We start from the raw sequence: 24,691 nt of genomic DNA, 5'->3' as shown, positions 1-24,691 counted from the left end.
TCAGTGGCAACCTCTTGGTGCTTGTGTGTGTTTCTTCCTGGCTCACAAACTGAGGACTGTCCTTTATTTCTTTCACTCCAAGCTTGCTGCTGAGAACTGTCATCTCAATTAGAGGCAATTTAAGAGTAAAACACAACTTTAACTGATTAAGTTTAGTAAAGTCAGAACAATGTATATAATTATTCTCAAGAAAAATCTAGAAATGGAGAAAAAGGTGTTCAGTTCAATTTGTAAGAATTCTGATAAGAACTAAATACAAACTGCATATAAACTGTCAATTGCATTTGACACACAGTGACCTTTTTCTTATGATGGGATCTGTTGCTATGTATTCTTATCTTTCTTTCAGGATTTCTAAAAACAAAATTTTTGTCTCTACATTTGCTAAATGTGCAATGTTTGTATTGTTGGAATTCTGAAAATTACATATTTAAAAATGGCCAGTGTTCAGAGAGAGGGAAAAAGAGAGAGTTGCAAATATTACAATAACACAATATATTTACACACATTTTTCAAATTAATATTTGTGATAAGTCACTATGGTGAACAAAACGTTTTGTGCGTTCTGCACAAAAGGTTAAAACAGTTAAAACTAAAAAACTACTACACTGCCTCAGAATATAGTTAATTGTGATGAATAGAGAAAAAGATGAACATGATGTCATATCTGGTTGGCATTAGCAGCCCTAGTTTGGTGACAAATTAGAATGAGGTTGAAGTGAATGTTGACTGCACATTTAGCATGACAGTGTCAATGTGTTCCTACAATAAGTTATGGGACAATAGCTTTCGTCACTGCCAAAGTGTGACTGTGATGCAGGCCCAAGTTTATTCCTATGCAAACAAGTTAAGATTTATTTGATCTCATTTCCCCTGAGAGATGGGAGTAGGGGTGTATGGCAATGGAAGAGTTATTACTTAGAAATCCAATAGTGGGATTGGTCACCATGTGAGGAGATGGAAAGGCCTTTGTACTATTCATACATTTATTAAGAGCTGTGCTGAGATCCTGAACAGGTGGTTTTTCAGGCACATAAATCAATGAGTTATCTTCACAACGGTGAAAAAGAAGTTCAGCAGGCTCCTCAAATGAAACCTGAAATCCAAAACCACCATATACTGTAGAAACACACTTTACAGTAACAGTCTGCAGGACACAGAACCCAATAAACCTAACATCTGCACCGCACCACTAACTGCCACATAGACTATTTGTTTTCACTTTTCAACAGAGTGAAATGATGAAATGTTCTTTTGAAATGACAGCTCAGAGAGTAATGTTTCATACACGTCACTACCACACAGTATTTAGGCAATTGGAGACATGTGAATGCTACAAGCCATGTCTTTGGGGGGGATTAAGTTGTTGAGAGATGACAGATGTCCTTTTTACAACTCCTGTAGGATTAAGTGAGATAGCCCTAATTGAATTAGATTCAGAGTCTAATAGGCCAGAGCAAGATCCACGTAATTGTAACAGCCTTGTTCACTTCTTCTCTCAGAGCGCGTTGCTGGGTTCATGTCAGAAAAGGATCCAGGGCCACCTGGCAGCCTTTCAGCTATGATTATGGGGGAATAATATGTGACACAGTGCAGAGTGTGTTGATGGCACGCTTCCAGGCGCACACAAGTTACTCTCATTCTTTACGTGACTTATCTACATGTTACGCTCCGTCTCCTGCACCGCTCTCCAACTCCTTCTGATTTACTGCCTTTGGCAATCCTACATCTCGGAGGCGTGGCATATCCTGATGATTAAACTGCCTTTCAGTGTCTGGTACCTCCCAATCTATTGCTGGCCAAGTCCCATGTTTCTGTCCATGTGTGTGCTTGCAACACAACAGACTTGCAACTTTAAAATGTCTTCACTAAAAGGTTTGATTTTCATACTTTAAGTATTACACCTTCTCTCAGTCAATGCTCTTTTCATTTGAATGCACATTTAATTATCTGAAAGAGTACACTCATGTTTTAACACATATGTACTTATACCTGCATTTGTAGCTGCACTCATTGAAAGAATACACCATTTTGTGGCCTTTTAAAATCTTTTAACATCCCATGTCAATTCTAGAAGTTAGTAGTGTAACAAGGAACCAGAGTAATAATTGACCTTGTGTGTTGTTCAAGGTGACCTGTCAACAGTTTTACAGATGTGTGTTTTGTAACCATGGTCTTTGATCCACTCCTCTTAGTATCTATATTTCCCATGACCATCCCTTGACATTTGATGAATGGCTTTCATACAGGGTGCATGGAGGATTACCTTAGGTATCATGTAACAGTAATGTGTCTGGATACAAATATGATGATTGAGTGGGATGTTCCCTGTATTACACAATTAATCCGGTTGTTGTGTTTACTGGCAAGTGTAATTTATGGCTTTTTTGTTAGGCTCTTCCAAAGGGTACTTTTAAAACTAACTGAACTAATTCAAAACTGACAGCCTGACTCCAAGGAAGACTATGGCCTCAAAGTTCTGTCACACCGTATACTTATATAGTCACATACAAGCCGACAACACACACACACACACACACACAGAAAGTTTCCCAAAGGCCTAACAGCCACGGTCTAAACTGGTCCTGCACTTTGCCGTCTTCTGAGGCACCTGACCATTCACCTGTATTTTACACAAGACTGAATCAGTGAAAGTGACTCAGTATCACCCACTGAGAACCTGATGTCAACATCGTGTCACATTCCTCCTCCAGCAGCTTACACATATGATGTGGGCTGATTACTGGTTAGTGACCATCCTCAATCTCTTCACTTTTCAAGAGTACTCAACTCTCTTGTTTCTCAATTGTGAGGATTCGCTCCTTTTCATTTTCTTTTGGTTTTGGACTGTTGGTGGGACAAAAAAAGGAATTTGAGGACTTCACCTTGACATTTAGATATTTAGATCAACAGTTAACAGGTTAATCGAAAAAAATGATCTACAGATTAATCAATGATGAAAGTATTGGTTGGTTGCAGCCCTAATCAATAGTGTGTGTGTGTGTGTGTGTGTGTGTGTGTATATATATATATATATATATATATATATATATACACACACACACACACACACACTATTGATTAGGGCTGCAACCAACCAATACTTCATCCAGCATGCGGCTGGATAGCTCAATGCGGCTGGATAGCTCAATTGGTAACACACACACACACTATTGATTAGGGCTGCAACCAACCAATACTTCATCCAGCATGCGGCTGGATAGCTCAATGCGGCTGGATAGCTCAATTGGTAAGTCTCAGGACTTTCACACGGGGGACTCGGGTTCGAATCCCCTCGGGACGCATTGAGCAATGACCATCATCCAGTGCGGAAAGGCTGGATAGCTCGATTTGATAGGCCACGGGACACTCACGGGGGAACAAGGGTTCGAATCCCCCTCGGGGCGCAATGAGCAATGACCCATCATCCAGTGTGGGTCCTTAGGCAAGACCCTTCACGCTGCTGCCTACCTCATGATGATGAGTGACGATGAAATGATTGACATGCCGGCTCAGACGTCGCCCGGCCAAACAAGGTCTGCGTCAGGTGTTGGGGAACCAGGGCATCGAGACGACAAATGGGCTACTGGAACAAGACGGAAATGGGCGAGATGCGAGAAAGGCTCCAAGCCTTGGCCAGCCGCCTAAAGAGATACACGAGAGATAATGAAGCCAGAAGAATAAACCGGCTGTTCGCAACTCAACCTGCGAAAGTGTACGCTCAATGGCAGGGTAATAACAGCAGAGCAGACCCACCAAGGCTGGAAACGGAGCAGTACTGGAAAAGTATATGGGAAAGGGAGGCATCACACAACAGCGATGCACAGTGGCTGGCAGCCCTGAGAAAGGACCACAGCAACCTCCTGAACAGAATCCAGTCACCATCACAGCGGCAGACATCCAAGAAAGAGTCTCAGGTATGAAGAACTGGACAGCACCGGGCCCTGACAGGATCCACACCTACTGGCTAAAGAAGCTCACTGCACTCCACGAGCGCCTAGCAGCACAAATGAACCAGCTGCTAAGAGATGGGACGCACCCTGAATGGCTTACCGAAGGGCGCACAATCCTGATCCTGAAGGATCCCGCAAAGGGTACAGTCCCATCCAACTATCGGCCAATAACCTGTCTCTCCACAACATGGAAGCTCATGTCAGGCATCATTGCGGCTAAGATAAGTGGACACATGGATCAATACATGAGCAAAGCACAGAAGGGCATTGGCAGAGGAACCAGAGGAGCCAAACACCAACTCCTGGTTGACAGAACAGTCACCCAAGACTGCAGAGCCCGACACACCAACCTGTGCACTGCCTGGATTGATTACAAGAAAGCATATGACTCAATGCCGCACACATGGATCACTGAATGCTTAGAGATGTACAACATCAACAGGACTCTAAGGGACTTCATTGCGAACTCGATGAGGCTGTGGAAAACCACCCTTGAGGCCAATGGTAAGCCACTTGCACAAGTATCCATCAAATGTGGCATATACCAAGGAGATGCTCTGTCCCCACTGCTGTTCTGCATAGGTCTGAACCCCTCAGCCAAATAATCAACAAGACTGGCTATGGATACCGACTCAGGAACGGGCCACCATCAGTCACCTCCTCTACATGGATGACATCAAGCTATATGCTAAGAGCGAGCGGGACATCGACTCACTGATCCACACCACCAGGATCTACAGCTCTGACATTGGGATGTCATTCGGGCTTGAGAAGTGCAGTCGAATGGTGACAAAGAGAGGGAAGGTAGTCCACACAGAAGGGGTCTCACTCCCAGAAGGAACAATAGCAGACATTGAGGATGGTTACAAGTACCTTGGAATACCACAGGCAAATGGCAACCTCGAAGAGGTAACAAGGAAGACGGCAACGGCCAAATACCTTCAACGAGTAAGGCAAGTCCTAAGAAGTCAGCTCAATGGCAAGAACAAAGCCCAGGCAATAAACAGCTACGCCCTGCCAGTGATCAGATACCCTGCAGGAATAATAAGGTGGCCAAAGGAGGAGATACAGACCACAGACGTTAAGACGCGAAAGCTCCTCACCATGCATGGAGGGTTCCATCCCAAATCCAGCACCCTGAGACTGTACGCTAGCCGTAAGGAAGGCGGCCGTGGACTAGTGAGTGTGAGAGCCACTATCCAGGATGAAACATCCAAGATCCACAAGTACATCCAAGATAAGGCCCCAACAGATGACGTGCTCAGGGAATGTCTCAGGCAATGGGGAACAGAGGAAGACGTGCTGGAGGAAGGACCATCATGGGAGGACAAACCCCTACATGGGATGTACCACCGAACATAACTGAAGTGGCTGATATCAAGAAGTCCTACCAATGGCTAGAGCGGGCTGGATTGAAGGACAGCACAGAGGCACTCATCATGGCTGCACAGGAGCAGGCCCTGAGCACCAGAGCAATAGAGGCCCAGATCTACCGCACCAGACAAGACCCAAGGTGTAGGCTGTGCAAAGAGGCCCCTGAGACAATCCAGCACATAACTGCAGGGTGTAAGATGCTGGCAGGAAAAGCATACATGGAGCGCCATAACCAAGTAGCTGGCATAGTGTACAGGAACATCTGCACTGAGTATGGACTGGAAACCCCGAGGTCAAAGTGGGAAACACCTCCAAAGGTGGTAGAGAATGACCGAGCCAAGATCCTGTGGGACTTCCAGATCCAGACTGACAGAATGGTAATGGCGAACCAGCCTGACATCGTGGTGGTTGACAAACAACAGAGGAAAGCCGTTGTGGTTGATGTGGCGATACCAAGCGATGGCAACATCAGGAAAAAGGAACATGAGAAACTAGAGAAGTACCAAGGGCTAAGAGAAGAGCTGGAGAAGGCCTGGAAGGTGAAGGCAACAGTGGTGCCCGTGGTCATCGGAGCACTCGGGGCAGTGACCCCCAAACTGGAGGAGTGGCTACAGCAGATCCCTGGAAGAACACCAGACATCTCGGTCCAGAAGAGCGCAGTACTGGGAACAGCAAAGATACTGCGCAGAACCCTCAAGCTCCCAGGCCTCTGGTAGAGGACCCGAGCTCGAAGGACGAGACCACCCGCGGGGGGTGAAGGACAAAGTTTTTATATATATATTATGATACACCAACAAACTAATTTCAATATGACTCACATGACTTTTATAAACTGTATGTAATAAACCAAAAGCTTTAATATGATATTTTTATCTTCCAACGCATTAGGTTTAAGGCTTTGTAAGATTTTTTTAAACTCATATACTCTAAAACAAACAAATGTGTATCTAGGACAAAAAAGAAAATTATAATTACTTACAATCTTATACTTTGAACATCAGTATGTGCAGAGGTGGTTTTTGTTGACACTGAAAAGTAGATCTGTCTCCATCACTCCTCTCTTCTCTTGTCTCCCTGTTGTTTTTTCTTTTCCTGGACCTCCTTATTTATTTGGCCAAGACTCCAATCTGCTGTAGCATACTTCTCATTTTGAAGATGGCCATTAATAATCCAGTTTAATTATTGGTATAATTCTCCAAATCTTTGATCCCCCTTTTTGCTGCTCAGTTAGGAGAAGAAACTGCTCCTTCTCCCAAGCACCCCTGGGGGATCAGTCTTACTGTGCCTGCAACAAAGGTGGCCCTTTCAAAGAAGCTTCAGTACAGCTTCATTTTGTTTCCCTATGTATGTACCTCTGTCTACAGTATGTCTGCTGTCCTTTTTCATCTCCTTTTCTTTTTCTGTCCCTCAACACACACTTTCTAAAAATTGGTCTCAACAAGAATCTTGGATTTGAGTTCTGTAATCAAAGGATTAGTCCTCTAACCACTATGGCTTTCTGTTGCAGCAAGATTGGGAGGGTGTGAAATATGAATAGGGGTGATTAGTTTGTTGGCAGGCTGAACCCAAAATGATCAGTGTTAAGTAGCATGCAGCCAGTAGCCATCTGATGCCCTGCTATACTGAAAAGTCCCCTGAGTGTCAGTAGAGTGTAGTGAGTGTAGACCCAGAGGGCTGAGCACATTGGCTCGGGCAGGGAGATTATGTCTCCTTGAGACTCACCCTGATTCTCCATTCTCACGACTCTCTTATCAGGGAAGGGCACTTCAACTGTCGTATAGGAGAATAGAAAGTAATTAGGCAAGACAAATAGGACATTGACTAGACCACTGCATGACCTGTAGCGATGTTGCTTTTTCCTTCTTTTAGCACAATGCCTGCTTTTTCAAACAAATGTAAGCAAAGCACTTTTGGCCCAAAGATATTCTAAAAGTTTCACAAGGCAACAAATTCTGTGCATTCAGCATATCAAGACTGATTTACAAAGACTTTTTGTGGGTATGCGTGTGTACTTTGCAGGCTTGTGGAGACAGGGATCGGCAGTGTTCAGAGTTTGTCCCTCTCTGACAGTCACCTGGCGGAGCTGGATGGAGACACCCTGCGTTTATTCGGACTTGGAGCCCTGGAGGCCCTGGAGAGGGGCTGGGGAGTTCAGACTGCTGGTGCTGTAACTGTAATAACCTTCCGCTACATCAACTTTGACACCATTGTACCAACACTGCCGCGAATAAGGGTCAAGTTCCCCAATCTATTGGTGAGGGCACTGGCCACATACCATAATGAGCCATGGGATAATGTTAATGTTAAAATGTACATGAAAGCAGAATATACATTTTTCATTTTACCTTTAGATGTGGTTGTAGTAAATGCTGAATGTCATCTAACACCAAACTCCCATGACATGACACAAAGAGTGAGGATTTTGGAGGTTTTGTCTGGTGGATGCCTGCCCTCTCACAGCCAAATAGTTCTTGCTTGTCATCAACTTTTGCCATTATCCACTGAACCATTTCCCATATTAGGCAATGGATCTTGTAGGACTAGAGCACCACATTAACCCAGCATACAAGTTTTTTCCCAAGCTTATCTATCATCGTCAGACCTTGGCAGATAACTAAAGGTGTTGGACATCTAGTTGTGGTATTTCTGAAACTCCACCTGCATAAACACATCAATTTCTCCTCGGTAGAAATTTTTGTGGCAGAACAACTCCCAACCTAATTTGTCATCCTTACAAAATTGTGTGCTGTGGTAAAGAGAGCACTGATTTCAAAGGGAAAGAAAAGAGTTAATTAAGCAGTCATTGGTCATGGTGAGGACAAAAGCTAGGGCCTACAATATCTGATATAAACATTTATTTTTACTTCAACTTTGCAAGTACAGTTTTACTGGTCAGCCTTTCATTGTCTAAGCTAAGTTAATTTTGCCCAGACAGTCAATAACCCTGTTAATCTTTGCCATGATCAACTTAGTGAGTTACAGTCATGAACAAATATACAGTAGCTATATGGTTGTACCTATCTGAAACCAACTTGTTACTTTTTCTGTAGCATCTGATCTTCTTGGAAACCAACATCAGCCGTCTGCCCCAGCTGGCGGCCCTGGCTCAGGTGAGACGTCTGGACCAGCTGACCATCCACCCAGAGGGCAACCCCGTGGTCAGTCTGGCTCTATGGCGCTCTTTCGTCATCTACCGCCTCCACCACTTCAACCTGCAGAGGATCAATGGCCAGGAGGTGAGGATCAGCTCGTTTTTAATGCAGTCCTCCTGCTGTGTAATGGTGGCGTCCCCTGCCACCTTTGTAAGATACAAATACAGTAACCAATAACAAATTTCACTCTTAATTATAAGGCATAAATGTATCATTTATTGTGTACGAGGAAATAGTTAGTTGAGTTTAATATGCCATTTTAGAAGCAAAATGTTATCAATGAGCAAATTTGAAGGTTTAAGGAATAGTTTGACTTTTTGGGAACTACGCTTTGCTTTCTGGCAGAGAGTTAGATGAGAAGATTGATACCACTCTCAAGTCTGTCAGTTAAATGTCAGGCTACTTCCAGCAGCTGGTAAGCTTAGCTTCGCACAAAGACTGGAAACAGGGGAAAACAGCTAGCCTGGCTCTGTCCAGCACATCTAAGGATCGCCAATTAACACGTTATATCTTGTTTGTTGAATCCGTGCAAAATATCAAACTCTTCTCATCTAAATCTCCACCAGAAAGCAAATAAGTGTATTTCTCAAAATGTCTAACTATTATTGCTTTACTGTTACCATCCTTGAATTATGGTCCCATGTCTCCTGGAAAAATCTACCTGAGGATTTTGCCTCTAAATTAGAACTCTTTATAGACTTGATAAATTATCTTTTATTAGTTTATACCTGTTGTTTTTTTCTTGCTTCTTACCTTGTTTTCATTGTGTCAGCTGTCTTATCCCAACCAGCATCTGTTAAATGTACTCGGACAAAGTACAGTACAGAGTTGTACTTTTTTGCTGAGGATGTAACTTTTGACAAAATGGTATAACCCATGACAAATCTGCAAGTCTTACGTTTGTGCTTTCAGAGTGTAGAAACAAATATGAAGTAGCCAGCCAATCAAGCATCTTGTGCTGTATGTGTAAGTTCTTGTTTGTGTGTCTACCTCAGGTGACCATGAATGATGTGATCGCTGCAGAGCGTGTGTTTGGGACACTGGGTCATATAGCAGCCACCGAAACTCCACGTTGCCGGCTCCTCCTGCTGCTAGAGGAGTCCAGGTGAGAACTTGATCTCAGACACTTAACCACAACATAACATTAACTACAATCTAATGACAGGTGTGTCCTGGACTGTGTATGTTGTTTGTTTAGATATGTCAAAAATGTGTGGATTCTTAAATGTGTATATGTTAGAGTTACAACTTACAGCTTGTGAGTGTGTAGGCTCCTGTACATGTATGTGCATGCCTGTGCTTAGCGTTTTACGTGTATACATTTGTGTGTGTGTGTGTGTGTGTGTGTGTGTGTGTGTGTGTGTGTTCACATTTGTGTGAGACAACGAGACAGAGCCTGGCACCGAGGAGCCAGGGGAATTAGACTATGTGTCTCAGGGTAAGGGTGGGTACTTGGCACTTCGATACAAACATTCCTCTCTCCCCAGCCAAAAGCTCTTGTCACTCTTAATGAAAAACATCCTCACAAAGCAAAAATCTGCTGAATTTGTCACGCACAAGATTATGATAACTTCATAAAACTTCGAGTTCACCTACTGTTGAGCAGTATAGCAGTATGTGAATGTAGTAATGAATTCGAGCCACCTCAGTGTCTTCAATTGCCCTTTCAGAATGATGTCGAAAATGAGCTAGTAAACTTTAGGACAACTGGCTGCAACTCACCCTGATTCAGACACTGTTATGGATAGATAATACACAACAGCCCAAGGCCGAAGATTATTTTCACATCCGTACTGAAATCTTAATCACTGTTATCTGCGTTACCCCTTCAGTCAATATATTCATTTGTTACACTTAATGCTGTTAGATTTGACCTCTTATCTATCAAAACCTTCCAGTTGTAGACTGTATGTCATATAAAGTGTATTTTCTGTACTGGAAATAGGAAACGAGAGAACCATTATAACATCTGCAGAAAACACAATGAATAGAGTTTATGTTTCATGTTCCCACAAAGCTCTTGTGCTGCTCAGTGGGTTGTGGGTTTAACACGAAAACACTGTTGTCATGGTTCCTGCATAGGTCAGTGTGTTGGGGAAGGCTCCAACATCACACGGTATGAGGATCCATTACCACTAGGATCCTACTACTGTAAGATGCCTTGGATGTTCTTTTATGTGTGACTGCAATTTAAAGCTGTTGCTTATGTAAGTGTGCATCACAGGCTTTCTTGTCAACAATCACTTTAACCTACACTTCCTTATGGAATTCATGATCTCATTACACTGAATTCTTTCAAATATCAATTTAGTTTCTGTGTTGCCCTAATGCTCTAAACCACACATGTGGTGCTCCAAGTAAAATGTATCTAAAAACTCTGTTTGACCCAGATGTGGTACTATTTATGTTGCATGTAATCTTTAGCTGTAGGATTGTGGTTACAGTTTGCTGTGGACACAGGCACCTGTAAAATGGATCATTTGGACAGGTTTTGCATGACAAATTGTTTGAAGGGCAAGAATTTATGGTACCGCTTCCGTTCTCTGCTGAACGGGGCTATTTGCAATCATCACTCCATTGCTGATGTTGCTGAGCTAATGCTAGCTTGCTAATGTCTCAATTCCATGCAAAATGTTTGCTACTGGATGTTGTCTTCCTTTGAATCAAGGTGGCCAGATGAAAGACTGTTACCACCAAACAAAAAGAAATTTGTTTTTTATTTTTATGAAGGGCAGTAATATTCTCCCTTATCCCCTTGTTTCTCCTGCCTCCCCTCTAGCAAGGGTAAACAATACTTGCCACCAGCATGACGCGTATCCTACAACATGAACATGAGGTCCCACTGGTGGGATGCTGTCGTTTGTGATTCTTCTGCTTTCATTGGCTGTTTATTTATAATGTTGCACCATGTACAAGTTGTAGTAAAAAGAAACAAAGGCCTAAAGCATTTTTTTAATTAGAAAAAGTTTTAGGACAACACACTTGATCCCTTGACCATGTGCCCTTTTTGAGAATGAGGAGAGCTCACTTCTTCTACTTAACACATTTCATCACTAGGGGTCTCACTGAAGGGAAGACATCAAGAGAAAACTGTTTTAAAGTGCAACCAAATGCACCTGTTATAATGTTTAATGCTCTTTTTAAATACATTTCATTGGCTCTGTGTTTGTCAAACTCAAGCAGCAACAAAAGTATCATGTTAATTTTGGGCTAAAATCCCAAATTGAGAAAAAGGAACTCTACAAGTAGTGATACAAGGTGTTTATCACACATTTGAAATTCTTTGCACAAGAATTGTTTGACTGAATTGGACTTGTTGTTACAATCTGATCATAACTGCTGTTCTCTCAAGGGATGTTTACATTCATTTGCACTCTATTAACAAATAGAATTGGTTTGATGATACACAACACTTACTTTTTCTGATGCCCACATGATTTTCTCTGACAGTAACATGCACTCACACGCGCACACACACACACACACACACACACACACACACACACACACACACACACACACACACAGACGCAGGTCTACTTTTCTTAAGCTTGTTAGTCAGCGTGACATGTGACTGACACACGCTAATGCATTTTGGCATACATACACGCTCACACGCTCACACACACTTTACAAACTATCTTATCCTATATGGAATGTTTGCCTCCAGCCTCCTCTGAAAAGACTATTTCAGCATCCTGGCACTGGCCTGTGGAACATGTTGGTGCAGTAGTGTATCACATGAGATTTCGTACTGATAGACAGTAACATTTGATGTAGTTTACATCACTTGTAAAGTCCTCTTCTGCTTTTATACATGTATACATATACACATCCTGCTGCTGAGTGATAAGAATGAAATTAAAACACTGACATTTATGGACATTTAATCAAATGTAAAATTAACATTTCATTTAGTGACAGTTTGAAGGTGTTTTTTCTAAAGAATTTACTGCTGGCCGATCCTCTGTGCTGTATCTGCTGTCAGTTCTGATGGATTTCTTAAGCAAGGCAATTTTTATCTAGAAACTTGCTTCACAGTACTAAGGTGAGAGAGTGTAATTTACACATTTATTACCTTGATGTCACTCGCTTTCTGCCCAGGTGTCTGTGTGTCTCTTCGCTCCGTGTCTGACTCACTCTTCTCTCTTCACCCTGAAGGAAGCGTCAGCTGCAATTCCTGTTGGAGGGGCGTGGCCGGCGGGCAGGGCTGAGTCCGGAAGAGCTGCGAGACAACGGGAAGCTCCTGGGAGAAGGCCTGAGCAGAGCGCTGTTCAACTACCCAAGCAGACACTGCAACCCAGAGAGCCCTGAGGTCCGTTCTGTTTTATCTTTTTTTAATAATGGCCATGTGGTTTGAGAAACTGCAACAGCGCTTGAAAGTGACTGAAAAGTTAGCAAAAGCTAGTTTGCGTCCTACATCAACCCATTTGTTGATGTGTTTTGCCACATGTCACCAAATGAGGTGGCAAATTAATGCTTTACCAACTCTCAAGTATTTCCATGTAAAAGGCATCAGGGTATGCTATCATAAATCTAGTGCACCATCAGATAGGAATCAACACTCACCATCCACCCTGTATAATTGGTGTGTGCATATCACAGGAGTTATCATGTGGGCACCTGCCATCACAGATGTTTTGCTGAATGCACTATTTCAACAGCACATCTGATTTTACTTTCTATGCTATTGTGTTGTGGTTCCTAGTTAAAAACTATGCTATGCTCCTAGTCCCAAATGTAAGTCAATCTTTATTTCCACTGCAATAGATAAATAGGATTTGGGATAACAGCCCACTCAGCATTTGAGAAGGTTAATTCTATTAACAAACAATGCCAAGAATTTGAAGGACCAGTTTGCAACATTTGCATCAGGATCTATCGGCAGAAATGGAATATAATATTTATAAGTAGGTTTTCATTAGTGTATAATCACCTGAAAATAAGAATCGTTGTGTTTTCATTACCTTAGAATAAGCCGTTTATATGTACAGAGGGAGTGGGTCCCCTTCCACGGAGGTCGCCATGTTGCACTGCCATGTTTCTACAGCAGCCCGGAACAGGCAAACCAAACACTGGCTCTGGATAGGGCCGTTCGCCTTTTTTTGCTAGTTTCGCGGCCAATGTAGTTTCTCCTAAACGCTTGGAACGGGAGGGTGATGCGAAACTGCAATTTCACCGCTAGATGCCACTAAATCCTACACCTACACCTTTAAAGCAGTATCACTGCATTTTAGCTACTATGGCCAAATTTATTTTCTGGCAGAAAGCTGGCATTAACACTATCCATCCATCCATCCATTTTCTACCGCTTGGTCCCGTTAGGGGTCGCGGGTGACTGGAGCCTATCCCAGTGACTTTGGGCCTTAGGCAGGGTACACCCTGGACAGTGGCCAACTCGTCGCAGGGCTAACACAGACACAGACAAGGACAGACAACCATTCACTCTCACATTCATTCAATACGGGCAATTTAGAGTTATCAATTAACCTACACATACATGTCTTTGGACGGTGGGAGGAAGCCGGAGAACCCGGAGAGAACCCACGGTAACACGGGGAGGACATGCAGACTCCACCCAGAGAGATTGTGTGTGATGTTGGTCTGGTCCGGGAATCGATCCCACGAACCAACGATCTCCTTATTGGGAGGCAGGAGCTTTAGCCGCTCTGCCACCGTGCACCCCGCATTAACACTAATGCAGTGCAATACAGTTTAATTTGGGCGCAAACTAACCTCCCTTCATGAAAAAGAGAAAAAAATAAAGCTTTGGATACAGCATGTATTTCAGGGCTGGAGGTGTTGCCAACTGCATGATGAACGAAATCAGAAAAACATTCTTTTTAAAGTTTATTCATCTCATGTCATCAAAAGTAAAGTAGTTTAATGATGATATTATTTCACATTTCTCTAAGACATAACTTTATATCAGCACGCATGGACAGGAATGAAAAAAGGACATCTGAGTTTGAAACACCTTGACCGTGCAAGCTTAATTTTTTCCTACTGTGATTTTCTTGCCACTGCACCAAACCTTAATGTACTTATAACAACTGAATCAACATGAATGATGTTCTCTTCTTTTCCACACAGGAGGGCACTGTGGAGTCATCGGAGCGTGCTGCCATGGTAGAGCAGTACCTCCAGGAGTTGGTCCAAAGGGCATCAGACACCAATCTGAAGGGTGAGGCTCTACACAAGCTCTGGCCCTCCATGTTTGCAGAGATGGTGAGGGACTGTGTGTTGGAGATGAGGGACCGAACGGCCTTCCGCCAAGCCAGCCTTGCAAAGCTCTCCGAGACCAAGTGAAGAGGACCAAAGGTTCGCTCTTAGACCACACACGCACGCACATATGGACATAGCTTTCCCGGGCGCCTCCAGGGCTTCATCTCAAACTTCATCTATAACACATCATCACTTAGTGACTTATCACTGACTATCAATTATTAAAATCTTTGGAAACCGAAGGGTGTATTTCCCTAGTGTGTGGGAAGCTCTTTCTTAAGATGGATGTAGACTGTTTTAAAGATGTCTGAAGAAATTATCATGACAAAGGCATCTTGTTTGAATGTAGATTTTCACTGAAAACACACTGTTTGATTCTTCATTGCTTGGAGCTGTAACATACTTGAAGAAAGTTAAAGGGACTTAGTGACTCATGGTGCATTGTGGTCCCTACGGAGCATCCTCTGCACTTTTAAAAGCCTTCTGAATGACCCCTCTTCACCATTACTGTCATCAGCTGAAAATGGCCGGTGTCTCTTTTGTCGAGACTAGAATGATTTTTCTGTGTCTTAAATCTTGTTTCACGCATCACTCTCTCACTTTCTCCTGCCTGACATAAAAAGAAGGGCACAAACAAGGACAAGGACTTTTCTTTGTTTACCACTGATTTTCTGTATTGTACTTAGTATTAAAAGATTCTGTATTAACATGTATATGGTTTGCATGATTGTTTTTCCTAGATATGTCTACAGGAGTGAAGAAGTCATGTCTTTAATCAGGCATCAGATTGGTTTAGATCAGTTGTTTTGTTCCCCTGTTCTTATAACATGACTCCACCTCTAAAGTACGTTAATGCTCAAATTCATCTCTTCTGGTTCCTCTTAGGCAGTTTTACGCTTGCATTATCAACACTTCATAGGCCATTGGTCTCCCATGAGGCAGAGTCTGTGTGTGTGTGTGTGTGTGTGTGTGTGTGTGTGTGTGTGCTCGGAGATCCAGAAACCATGAAGGGTCTTCTGGGTAGTGTGAACTGAGACTGGAATGTCCCTGAAGGCGTAGAGGCTTCACCAGTTTCTCACCACCTGTCCCTGCTCCCCTCATTCAAACCATCCCATAATGACTTTTTTAACCCTTACTTAATCAGGCATGTTGGCAGAGAACACAGCACAGACCTGGAGGAGTAACTGCAGGGGGATGGAATGTCAAACATCTCCACTCACACACACACACACACACACACACCCACCAAAGAGTTGACAGGTACTGCTGTCCAGTGTCATCCGCTCCACTGGAGATCAATGCCTTGCTCACAGGTATTTGACTTGAAGAAAAACTCTCCCCTCAGTGCTGGGTTGTTGTTTTCTGGTTTTCAGTCGTATTGGTGACCGATAGCTCTTTAAGATGTGTTTTGCTGTCTATCTGTGAATGTTCATGTTCATCTCAATCATCCACGTGGTACACTGTCACAAGAAAGTGGAATCCAAACTAGACTTTTAGTGTGCTGTGTGAAAGGCTTCTTAAGTTAAGTACTTTCGGTACTTTGTCTAGACATATACAGTAAGCACATACACTTTTTCATTTTTTGAAAAGTGGTGTGAGTGGACTATTAGAACTTAATAGTTTAATCTTCTGGAGATGTTGTGGCCCAGATTTTCCTCACGAAACTGTCCCTACCACCTTCTTAAGTTTTTGCCCTCGCTAATTATCACAATACAAATTCAAACAGATTGGTTAATCTGAATTGGAAGACAAAGACAAATACCTAAACATGTTGTATAGCAAGTAGGACTACATGATGTGCTGCTTTTTGGGGCACCTGCCATGTTTTCTGCTTTGACAAGAAACCCCTCGGTGCAAATGTCTGCTATCAAAAAGCTACAGCAAGTTTATTCTGATAAACAACATTGCTTTGTGCTGACACATTTTGTCATTTTATGGGACTATGGCTGTCAACATTGTGAGAGAAGTCTTGGCCCAAAGGACTGACAGAACTCCATGACTAGTGACAGCATGCAGACGCGGAGACAGAGAGCGAGAACAATGTCTCATCGTTGGAAAGCATCGTTTAGAAGTCCAGACAGCGCAGTAATGCCTGAGGCCCACACAGTTAAGAAGGCTCAACACATTAACATGAAGTCCATATGACTTGGTGAGTAATAACCCCACAATCAATCTGTTAAAATTAAAAATAGAGAGCAAAGGCAGTGCTGACTGTCAGTGCATAAGAACCTCTGTATATTTAGCAAATGTTTGTGCTGCGTCAGGTGGGGCTTAAGGATTATGATGGTGGTGTCAGGTGTCTCCATCCATTTATCCCCCCAACATCTTGGTCCAGAGCAGGGTATTTCAGACACTCGATGAGCTTGTGCTACCTTCAAGCCAAATGTCAGCTTTTCGTTTAAGAGACCCCAAAATCAAATATGGAGATTGCCATGATGATTTGATGCATATGCTTAGGGGAAAAACACTTCTGATTTGAATTAACCCATGGTCCCACTCTCTAAGAACAGCAAAGTCGTCAGTGTATTCTTTGCTCCATCCAAAACTTTAGTTTTGTTGTTGTTGTAATTAACATTTCAGCTTCTAGTGGCTGAAATAATGTGCCCTAATACTATGTTCCAATGTTGATAGTGCACAAAACATTATGTACTGTACTATGTATAAAGTCTGCACCAATGGACGTCAACCTCTGTAAACTTTACTTTTGGCAAAAATATTTTTTAATAGTTATAGTTTTTTTGTTTTGAGCTATTGCCAGCTGTAAGTAGCTCCTCCATTTCTGTTATCTCGTGCATGAAGTCTCAGTCCACACTACTTTCTAAAATCAAGCCATTTTAGTATTGACGCTGGCATATTTAAGTACTTATTTATACAGACGAGTGACAAATTAAAGGAAAAACCAACAAAGTGTCTTAGTAAGGTGTTGGGCCACCACGTACCGTCAGAACAGCTTCAGTGCGCCTTGGTATTGATTCTCCAAGCCTCTTGAACTCTACTGGAGAGATGGACGCCCTTATTTTTGTGTTTTGATGATGGTGGTGGAGCGTGCTGTCTAACGCTGTCGGCCCAAAATCTCCCATAGGTGTTCAGATGGGTTGAGATCTGGTGACTGCGAAGGCCAAAGCATACGATTCACATCATTTTCATACTCATCAAACCACTCAGTGACCCCTCGTGCCCTACGGATGGGGGCATTGCCATCCTGGAGGAGACCACTCCCATCAGTATAGAAATGTTTCATCATAGGATAAAGGTGATCACTCAGAACAACTTTGTATTGATTTGCAGTGCCCCTTCCCTCTAAGGGGACAAGTGGACCATGGCAAAATGAAAAATGCAAAATGCAAAAATTAGTGTCTGTTGGCTGTTGCAGCAACTGAAGTGGCAGCCTCTTGGTTACAAGACTCCACTCACCAACTGATCTATTTCAAAGTATAATTCCTTATGTATTTAGGGGAGAGAGGTAGCTTTAAATTCATCAATATTTACATATATCCATTTTAAAAGGCAATTACATAAGTACAAAATTCTACAAAAGCTTAATTGCTGACTGTATACGGGTTTTCAGTTATCATGTTCATTAAAATGGCTTTTTAAAAAAAATCTAAGTTGTTAACTGAACTCTTGGTTCACAGATGAAAGTGACATATGATAAATCAAAGCAATATTTTTTTCTGTCACAACAGCATCACTGTAGGCCTCTGGCCTGCCAATGCTCAGTGGAGATCGGTCAAGAAGGGCTCAGGTATTGAAAAGCAAAATGACGCACGTATTGTAAGCCTGTGAAGGAACTATAACTTCAAGGATGCACATAATTATTCAAATATTCATATAAATGTATGAAAGTAATGCCATGCTTGTAGGATGTGCTTTCTCTCAGTCTGCCTTGTGTACCTCTGTTTCAGCAGTTATTACCTACATTTCCCAGAATACTTTTTGATAACTCCTAGAGAGCAGGCCATGTTTCATTCAGCTGTAGGTTTTATAGTTGTATCTGTTTAACAGAGTAAAGTTGTCCTAAGTATTTTAGACACACAGAGGAGGTTAGAGTAAGGTGCGACAGCAGCATTATTGCGTTAATATGGACTTACCAAAAGACTACTGTCATGCAATATTATCTTCACAATTTGTGTTTGGTTGAATGAAAAGCAATAAACCTAAGTGCTGGTCTGGAGGCTGCAGTGTTGATGTGCTCGACCCTCAGATAGACTTTTGTCTAGTCTGGAGACATGGCTGCCAACTCGTTCCACCTCACAGGACCAACTATTAGTTTCTCCTGGAATGAACCAAGTGCATTGTTTATTGTTAGACGTGCACTGCAAAACATAACTATCTGAAAATGTCATTTCAATTTGTTTGGAGGTTTGAAATCATATTTTTTACTTAAAGCAACATAAAATCTGATAACACAAATGAGCAACATATTTAGCTTATTTCTAAAATAACAGGTTTTTTCTGTCTTTGTTTTCTTTTTTTATTTATTGTGAATCAAATTACATTATCTTAGTTACCAGGGCAGTAATCTGGCTGGTTTGTTCAAGAGTTTTTTTAAACAAATAAACCTTCAATGCAAACAAGTGAAGTTATATTAACCCATTCATTTATTATTGCAAATACTGAAGCAATACTGTACAATATTTTATTCTCTTGAAGTGTCGATGGATATTTTTTTTTCAGTGTAGCACATATCCAGTGACAAGTCAATGCATATTTTTGTCCAGTGTCAATCAACAGCGACTCCCCTCTCTAAATCTCGTTTGGAGAGGCCTTCGATGGGTCATCCGGAACGGTAGTTCATTAAAGATGCTTTAATTGGAGGCTTGTTTGCCTCTGAAGGGTTTTGAAACCTTGGGGTTAAAGACGAATTCCTGGGCAGCATCAACATCTACGCATCAGTGAGGACGGTCAGTGGGGGCAACAGGACCAGCTCCCCTGCAGATACATACAGTGGGACAAACATATGGTGCAGTAGCACATGGATGAGTGGATGTATTTGTAGATACAGACTTACATTTGTTGATATATTGACACACTGATAGATTTCACAGAATTTACTGATTAGGTTTGGCTACATAATGAAGCCATTGTCAAGCCAGCGTGTTTACAGACAATGTCTGTAATGAGCTGCATACTGTATGTCACATAGTGTGGTGTAAACATTGTAAATATTGTCATATTAAACAAACAGGCTAAAGAGAACAGTACACTAAGCCTGTAGGTTGTTTATACATGAGTGTGCAAAACTTTGGGACCATCCTCATAAATTAGGAGGCTTTTGAACAAACCATGTCCCATTTTTCTGCTTAAAAGTCTTCTATCCAGTTTTGTTAAGCTGTTTTTGGACACTAACTCATGGCTGAGTCCGGGTGACATGCTTCCCCTTAATGGATGAATTGTGGTGATGATGCCCAGGAGCAGATTATAAACCACTACATAGACCACTATAAATGTCCCTCCATCTTTTTCTACCTTTTGAGAAAACACAGCTGTTCTGAGCTTAATGCAAAAGAAAAGTTTGATGTCTGTCCACCAGAAAGCTTCAAGGAATTGCTTTCTTCAGTGCACTCAGGGTCCTATTTTGGACCATTGACTAAAGTGTTCAGTAACCCACCCCATCAGCCAATAGAAGCATCAACTGAAAAGTGTGAGGAGTGCGGCCAACGTGTCATCAACTCGACAAATTACTTCTGCGTAGTATCTGCATGGCAAGATACCACAGGGGTAAGTGGGAATATATTTATATTCAGCAGTAATCACTTCTTTTGTGATTACTGCTGATTCTACTTCTTCTTTAAAATGTTAACAATGTTGTAGAGTGTCATGAATCAAAAGTTACACCATGCAAACTGCTAAAGTTAATGCTAAACAGAAAAGAGAACTAAGTTTACTGGCCTCTTTGCTGTCTTGTGTTACACCATCACAGAGCAGCCAAATTGGTTAATACGACCACACTGAATGCAGTTAACTGATCTGAACTGAAAGTCACTTATACAGTGCATACTAAACATTTTCAGACCCTTTCAAGTTTTCCACATTTTATTATGTTTCAGACTCATCTTAAAATGGATTCAATTCTTTTCCCCCTCAACAATCTACACACAATACTCCACAATGACAAAGCAAAAACAGGTTTTTGGAGTGTTAATTTATTAAAAATAAAAGCCTGAAATATCCCATTTACTAGTTACTTAGTATTCAGACCCTTTGTTATGACACTCACAATTGAGCTCTACTACTTCTATCAGTCATCCTTAAGATGCTTCTACAACTTGACTGGAGTCCACCTGTGCCTAAATGAATTCATTGGACACAGTTAGGAAAGGCACACACTGTCACAGTTGATGGTGCATGTCAGAGTGACAAGCAAGCCGTGAGGTCGAGAGAATTGTCCGTAGACCTGCGAGACAGGATTGTGTCACGGCACAGATCTGGGGAAGGATACAAGAAAATGTCTGCAGCATTGAAAGTGCCCAAGAGCACAGTATCCTCCATCATTCTCAAATGGAAGAAGTTTGGAACCACCAGCGGTCTTGGCCGCCCAGCCATACTGAGCAATCGGGGACGAGGGGCCTTGGTCAGACAGGTAACCAAGAACCCAGTGGTCACTATAAATGAGATCCAGAGTGCCTTTGTAGAGATGGGTGAACCTTATAGAGGGACAATCATCTCTGCAACTCTCCACCAATCAGGCCTGTATGGTAGAGTGGCCGGACGGTAGCCATTCCTCACTAAAAGGCACCTGAACGACTCTCAGACCATGAGAAACAAAATCCTCTGGTCTGATGAAACGAAGATTGAACTATTTGGCCACAATTCCCAACGTGGAGGAAACCAGGCACTGAGCATCACCTCATTGATGCCATGCCTACAGTCAAACATGGTGGTGGCAGCATCGTGCTGTGGGGATGTTTTTCTGCGACTACTCAGGATAGAAGGAAAGATGGATGCAGAAAAATAGAGAAATCCTGAGTGAAAACGTTTTCCCGAGTGCTCAGGACCTCAGGCTGGGGCTGAAAAGGTTTACATTTCAACAAGACAATGACCCAAAGCATACCGCCAACAAAACACAGGAATGGCTTCCGGAAAACTCTAAGTGGTGGAGTGGTCCAGCAGAGTCTGGACCTGAACACAATAGAGCATCTCTGCCAAAGGTGCTTTAATTTAACCAAGTACTAAGTGAAGGGTCTGAATACTTACAATACATGTAAATGGGATATTTTAGTCTTATTTGTAATAAATTAACAAAACATTTTGCTTTTGTCATTGTAGAGTACTGTGTGTGGATTGATGAGGGGGGAAAAAATGAATCAATTTTGAGATGTCCCTCTTGTGTCCACCAACAGAGTTTCCAGGTGCAGCCTTGGCTTCATTTCAGTTTGTAAATGAGATCATTTACCTGCCTGTGGCTCCAATATGGCCATTTCAGTGTGAGAGAGAGATGAGTGGCAATGGGGCTGAGAATTAGAAAAACGAACGCTCTCTCTTTCTTCCACACACAAACACATCCAAGCGCGCCACTCACGGAGTGGTAAAAGGACACACACACACACACACACACACACACACACACACATATTTGACATGGCACTCAAACACACACAAGAGTGTCTGTTTCGGCAGGGGGCGCAGCAGAGGACGTTTTCTGTCCGCCGTGTCGGTTTCCAGCTTTCTGTCATTCTGTGTGCGTAAAAGCAAAATCACCATGATGACCACGGTCCGGAGTTTCTACTGCGCCAGGATTTGATTCACAACTCTGGGTACGGGTTTACTGACTTGCATGGCTTAGCACAAAGTCTCCGGAGGGAAACCCTGCATTTCCACCTGGATTAATGTCTCGACCATGAGGATACCTGCGCTTGGAAATGGATCTATGAACGCTACAGTGTAGGACTGGTTAGAAAGTACAGTGAAGTAGCAACCACTTCACCATACCCGCATCAGTAACCTACAGGTACGTCGACATGATGATATGTGGGCTGTTAATGTTGATTACTTAGCTCTAATGATGATATTATTATTCGATTTTGAATAATTACCTTTTTATGGGAGGGGGTTCTTCATTACTATAATCATTGTGCAAAGTAGGAGGGCTGAGTTATATGGTCTGGGGTGAAAGTCCTTCACTAGCTGGACCTCAGACCTGCTGTCTAATGGGTTAGCCGTTTTTCAGCTGGGGGGCTTCCTTATTAGGAGCCAGAGGTCAGAGAGGTCAACTCACATGGTCAAGTGGGTAGAAGTCGTTTATTTTAGTCAGTGTCTTGAGGGAAGGTCAGGCAGAAGGATGTAGTGGCAAATGAAAAACTGGCAGGATGTTGACATTTGTGGGATATTTATGGCACACAGCTATCAGTAAAGTCATATAATTTACATTTTAATACTGTTCACTATTTGTTGTTCTGGGAATTTATCAGACTAACGAGGTGTGGACTCTATTCTGTAGATGGATGGTGATTAGAAATGGTGAGTTCCTGTGGGTTTTGACCCTCCAGTGCCTCTGCACTGCGGCCACACAGAAAGCATTTGTGTTGAAAATGTTAGTGCAACTCAGGTGTATGCTAATGTAAACTTCTCCATTTTCACTTAAAGTGTCCCACTTGAAGAATCCAGGAGCCATGCAGGGAGCCTGTGTCTGGATTGTCAGGTAATGTCAATTATGTTTCAATTATGGATTACTTATTTCTGTCAAAGGTTTTGTGTTGATTAATGTCTGTGTTTCTTCTTTTTATGTAACTGTCTCATTCTCTGATTATCCATCAATCTCTAAATTTAGCGATATTTCATTAGCATCACACCGCAGTGTATATTCTTGATGTTGAACCATTAATGCCACATTTGTGTAAAACTACCAGTATCACCAGTAATCACTTCTCTCTGTTTTCTGTAGAGTTTCTGTCCTCCTGCTGTTGCTTTGGTCAGACCCCCTGGACTGCCAACACACAACAGACCACAGGAAGGTGAGCAGCAGTTGCATAGCAGTTGGTGTTACTGGGAAAAAAATAAATCTGTGTTCTAACACGTGATCTGTTTAAGGCCCCCATGCACATGATGGTAGACCTCCCTTGAATATTTCTGTGATTTTTTTCTTTTTGGTGTTTTTATTTATCAAGCTAATTGCATGGTTTGGCACAGGCTAGTGAAACGCTCCACTAGTGGAAGATGGCATGCATGACTGTGTCTTGTTAGCATAGCCAAATGCCACCCTAAGTTATAGACTTTCAATCTTGCTTCTTCAGTCCCAGTATGTGTGAACAGCGAGAGTATTCCCAGGGGGAACTTGACCAGGGTGCTAATCTGTTAACTTGTCGTGAGAGCATGAGTGAAAAGTTCTGTTGGTTGCAGTCAGCTGTCAGCAAACCACCTCTTGACCTCTGGAGCCACAGGAACCACATGGAAGAAACTAGTGGAAGCACCTCGTGGTTGAAGCTGACTGACACATCAACTATCCAGTCAGGTTAGAAGGGGTTGGTGCAAGTCGGCTCCATGTGTTTCCACCGGGCGTCCAGCTGTGTGACCTATGGCTGACCCGGGAGATGACAGTGGCATTGAGTTTCAAAGGCTGAAGCAGGGTAGAAGAGGTGGGGGTGTGTGTGTGTGTGTGTGGGGGGGGGAGTCTGAGGTCTCTGAATAGCTGCACAGGCTGATTGACAGGAGAATAACTTCCTGCCAACTCTCCCTACTGCTTCTGTATTCTCTTTCCATCCGCTAAAAGTCAAAGGCAGCTGAGCTTTTACTACAGCCATGTGTTTGCCCAGAGAGGTTGCTGTGAATGGAGACAAAGTGCTCCTTTTTAAAGAGCAGGATTTCCACGCGGCTCCATGGATAAAGCCGGCTTGGCACAGGGCTTCTCCTGGCAGGTTCCTCAAACAGAGAGTGCAGTGATCACTGCTAATACGGCCCTGGCAAAGTTGCACAGAGGGATAGAGTCAACAGTGAGAAAAGCAGGTAGCCAATAGGGGATAGGCCACTAACAGACACCCACTAATCAGC

General features: G+C 42.6%; 2 protein-coding genes across 6 annotated transcripts in view; both read left to right on the top strand.

The window, feature by feature from the left end:
* LOC122865567 (leucine-rich repeat-containing protein 49) overlaps positions 1–15,417 on the top strand; it is a 38,681-nt gene extending 23,264 nt beyond the window's left edge. For all 4 annotated transcript variants that reach the window (XM_044174219.1, XM_044174305.1, XM_044174471.1 and 1 more), the window contains 5 exons: positions 7,347–7,581; positions 8,378–8,563; positions 9,475–9,584; positions 12,641–12,794; positions 14,573–15,417. In XM_044174219.1, the coding sequence (XP_044030154.1) occupies positions 7,347–7,581; positions 8,378–8,563; positions 9,475–9,584; positions 12,641–12,794; positions 14,573–14,788 (901 nt within the window). In that variant the 3' untranslated portion in view covers positions 14,789–15,417. The remainder of the gene's footprint in view (positions 1–7,346; positions 7,582–8,377; positions 8,564–9,474; positions 9,585–12,640; positions 12,795–14,572) is intronic.
* A 6,903-nt stretch (positions 15,418–22,320) lies between these two features.
* The window catches only part of LOC122865443 (thrombospondin type-1 domain-containing protein 4-like), a 42,079-nt gene continuing 39,708 nt past the window's right edge, over positions 22,321–24,691 (top strand). Inside the window, exons 1-4 of one of the 2 annotated variants that reach the window (XM_044173910.1) lie at positions 22,321–22,655; positions 23,116–23,164; positions 23,291–23,345; positions 23,589–23,658. In XM_044173910.1, coding sequence (XP_044029845.1) covers positions 23,149–23,164; positions 23,291–23,345; positions 23,589–23,658 — 141 coding nt within the window. In that variant the 5' untranslated portion in view covers positions 22,321–22,655; positions 23,116–23,148. The remainder of the gene's footprint in view (positions 22,656–23,115; positions 23,165–23,290; positions 23,346–23,588; positions 23,659–24,691) is intronic. The other variant, XM_044173997.1, reaches the window with a different exon arrangement.

The sequence above is a fragment of the Siniperca chuatsi genome, linkage group LG1, assembly GCF_020085105.1.
Source record: "Siniperca chuatsi isolate FFG_IHB_CAS linkage group LG1, ASM2008510v1, whole genome shotgun sequence".
In the NCBI taxonomy this organism is placed as follows: Eukaryota; Metazoa; Chordata; class Actinopteri; order Centrarchiformes; family Sinipercidae; genus Siniperca; species Siniperca chuatsi.
This window is presented reverse-complemented; position numbering and strand designations above follow the sequence as displayed.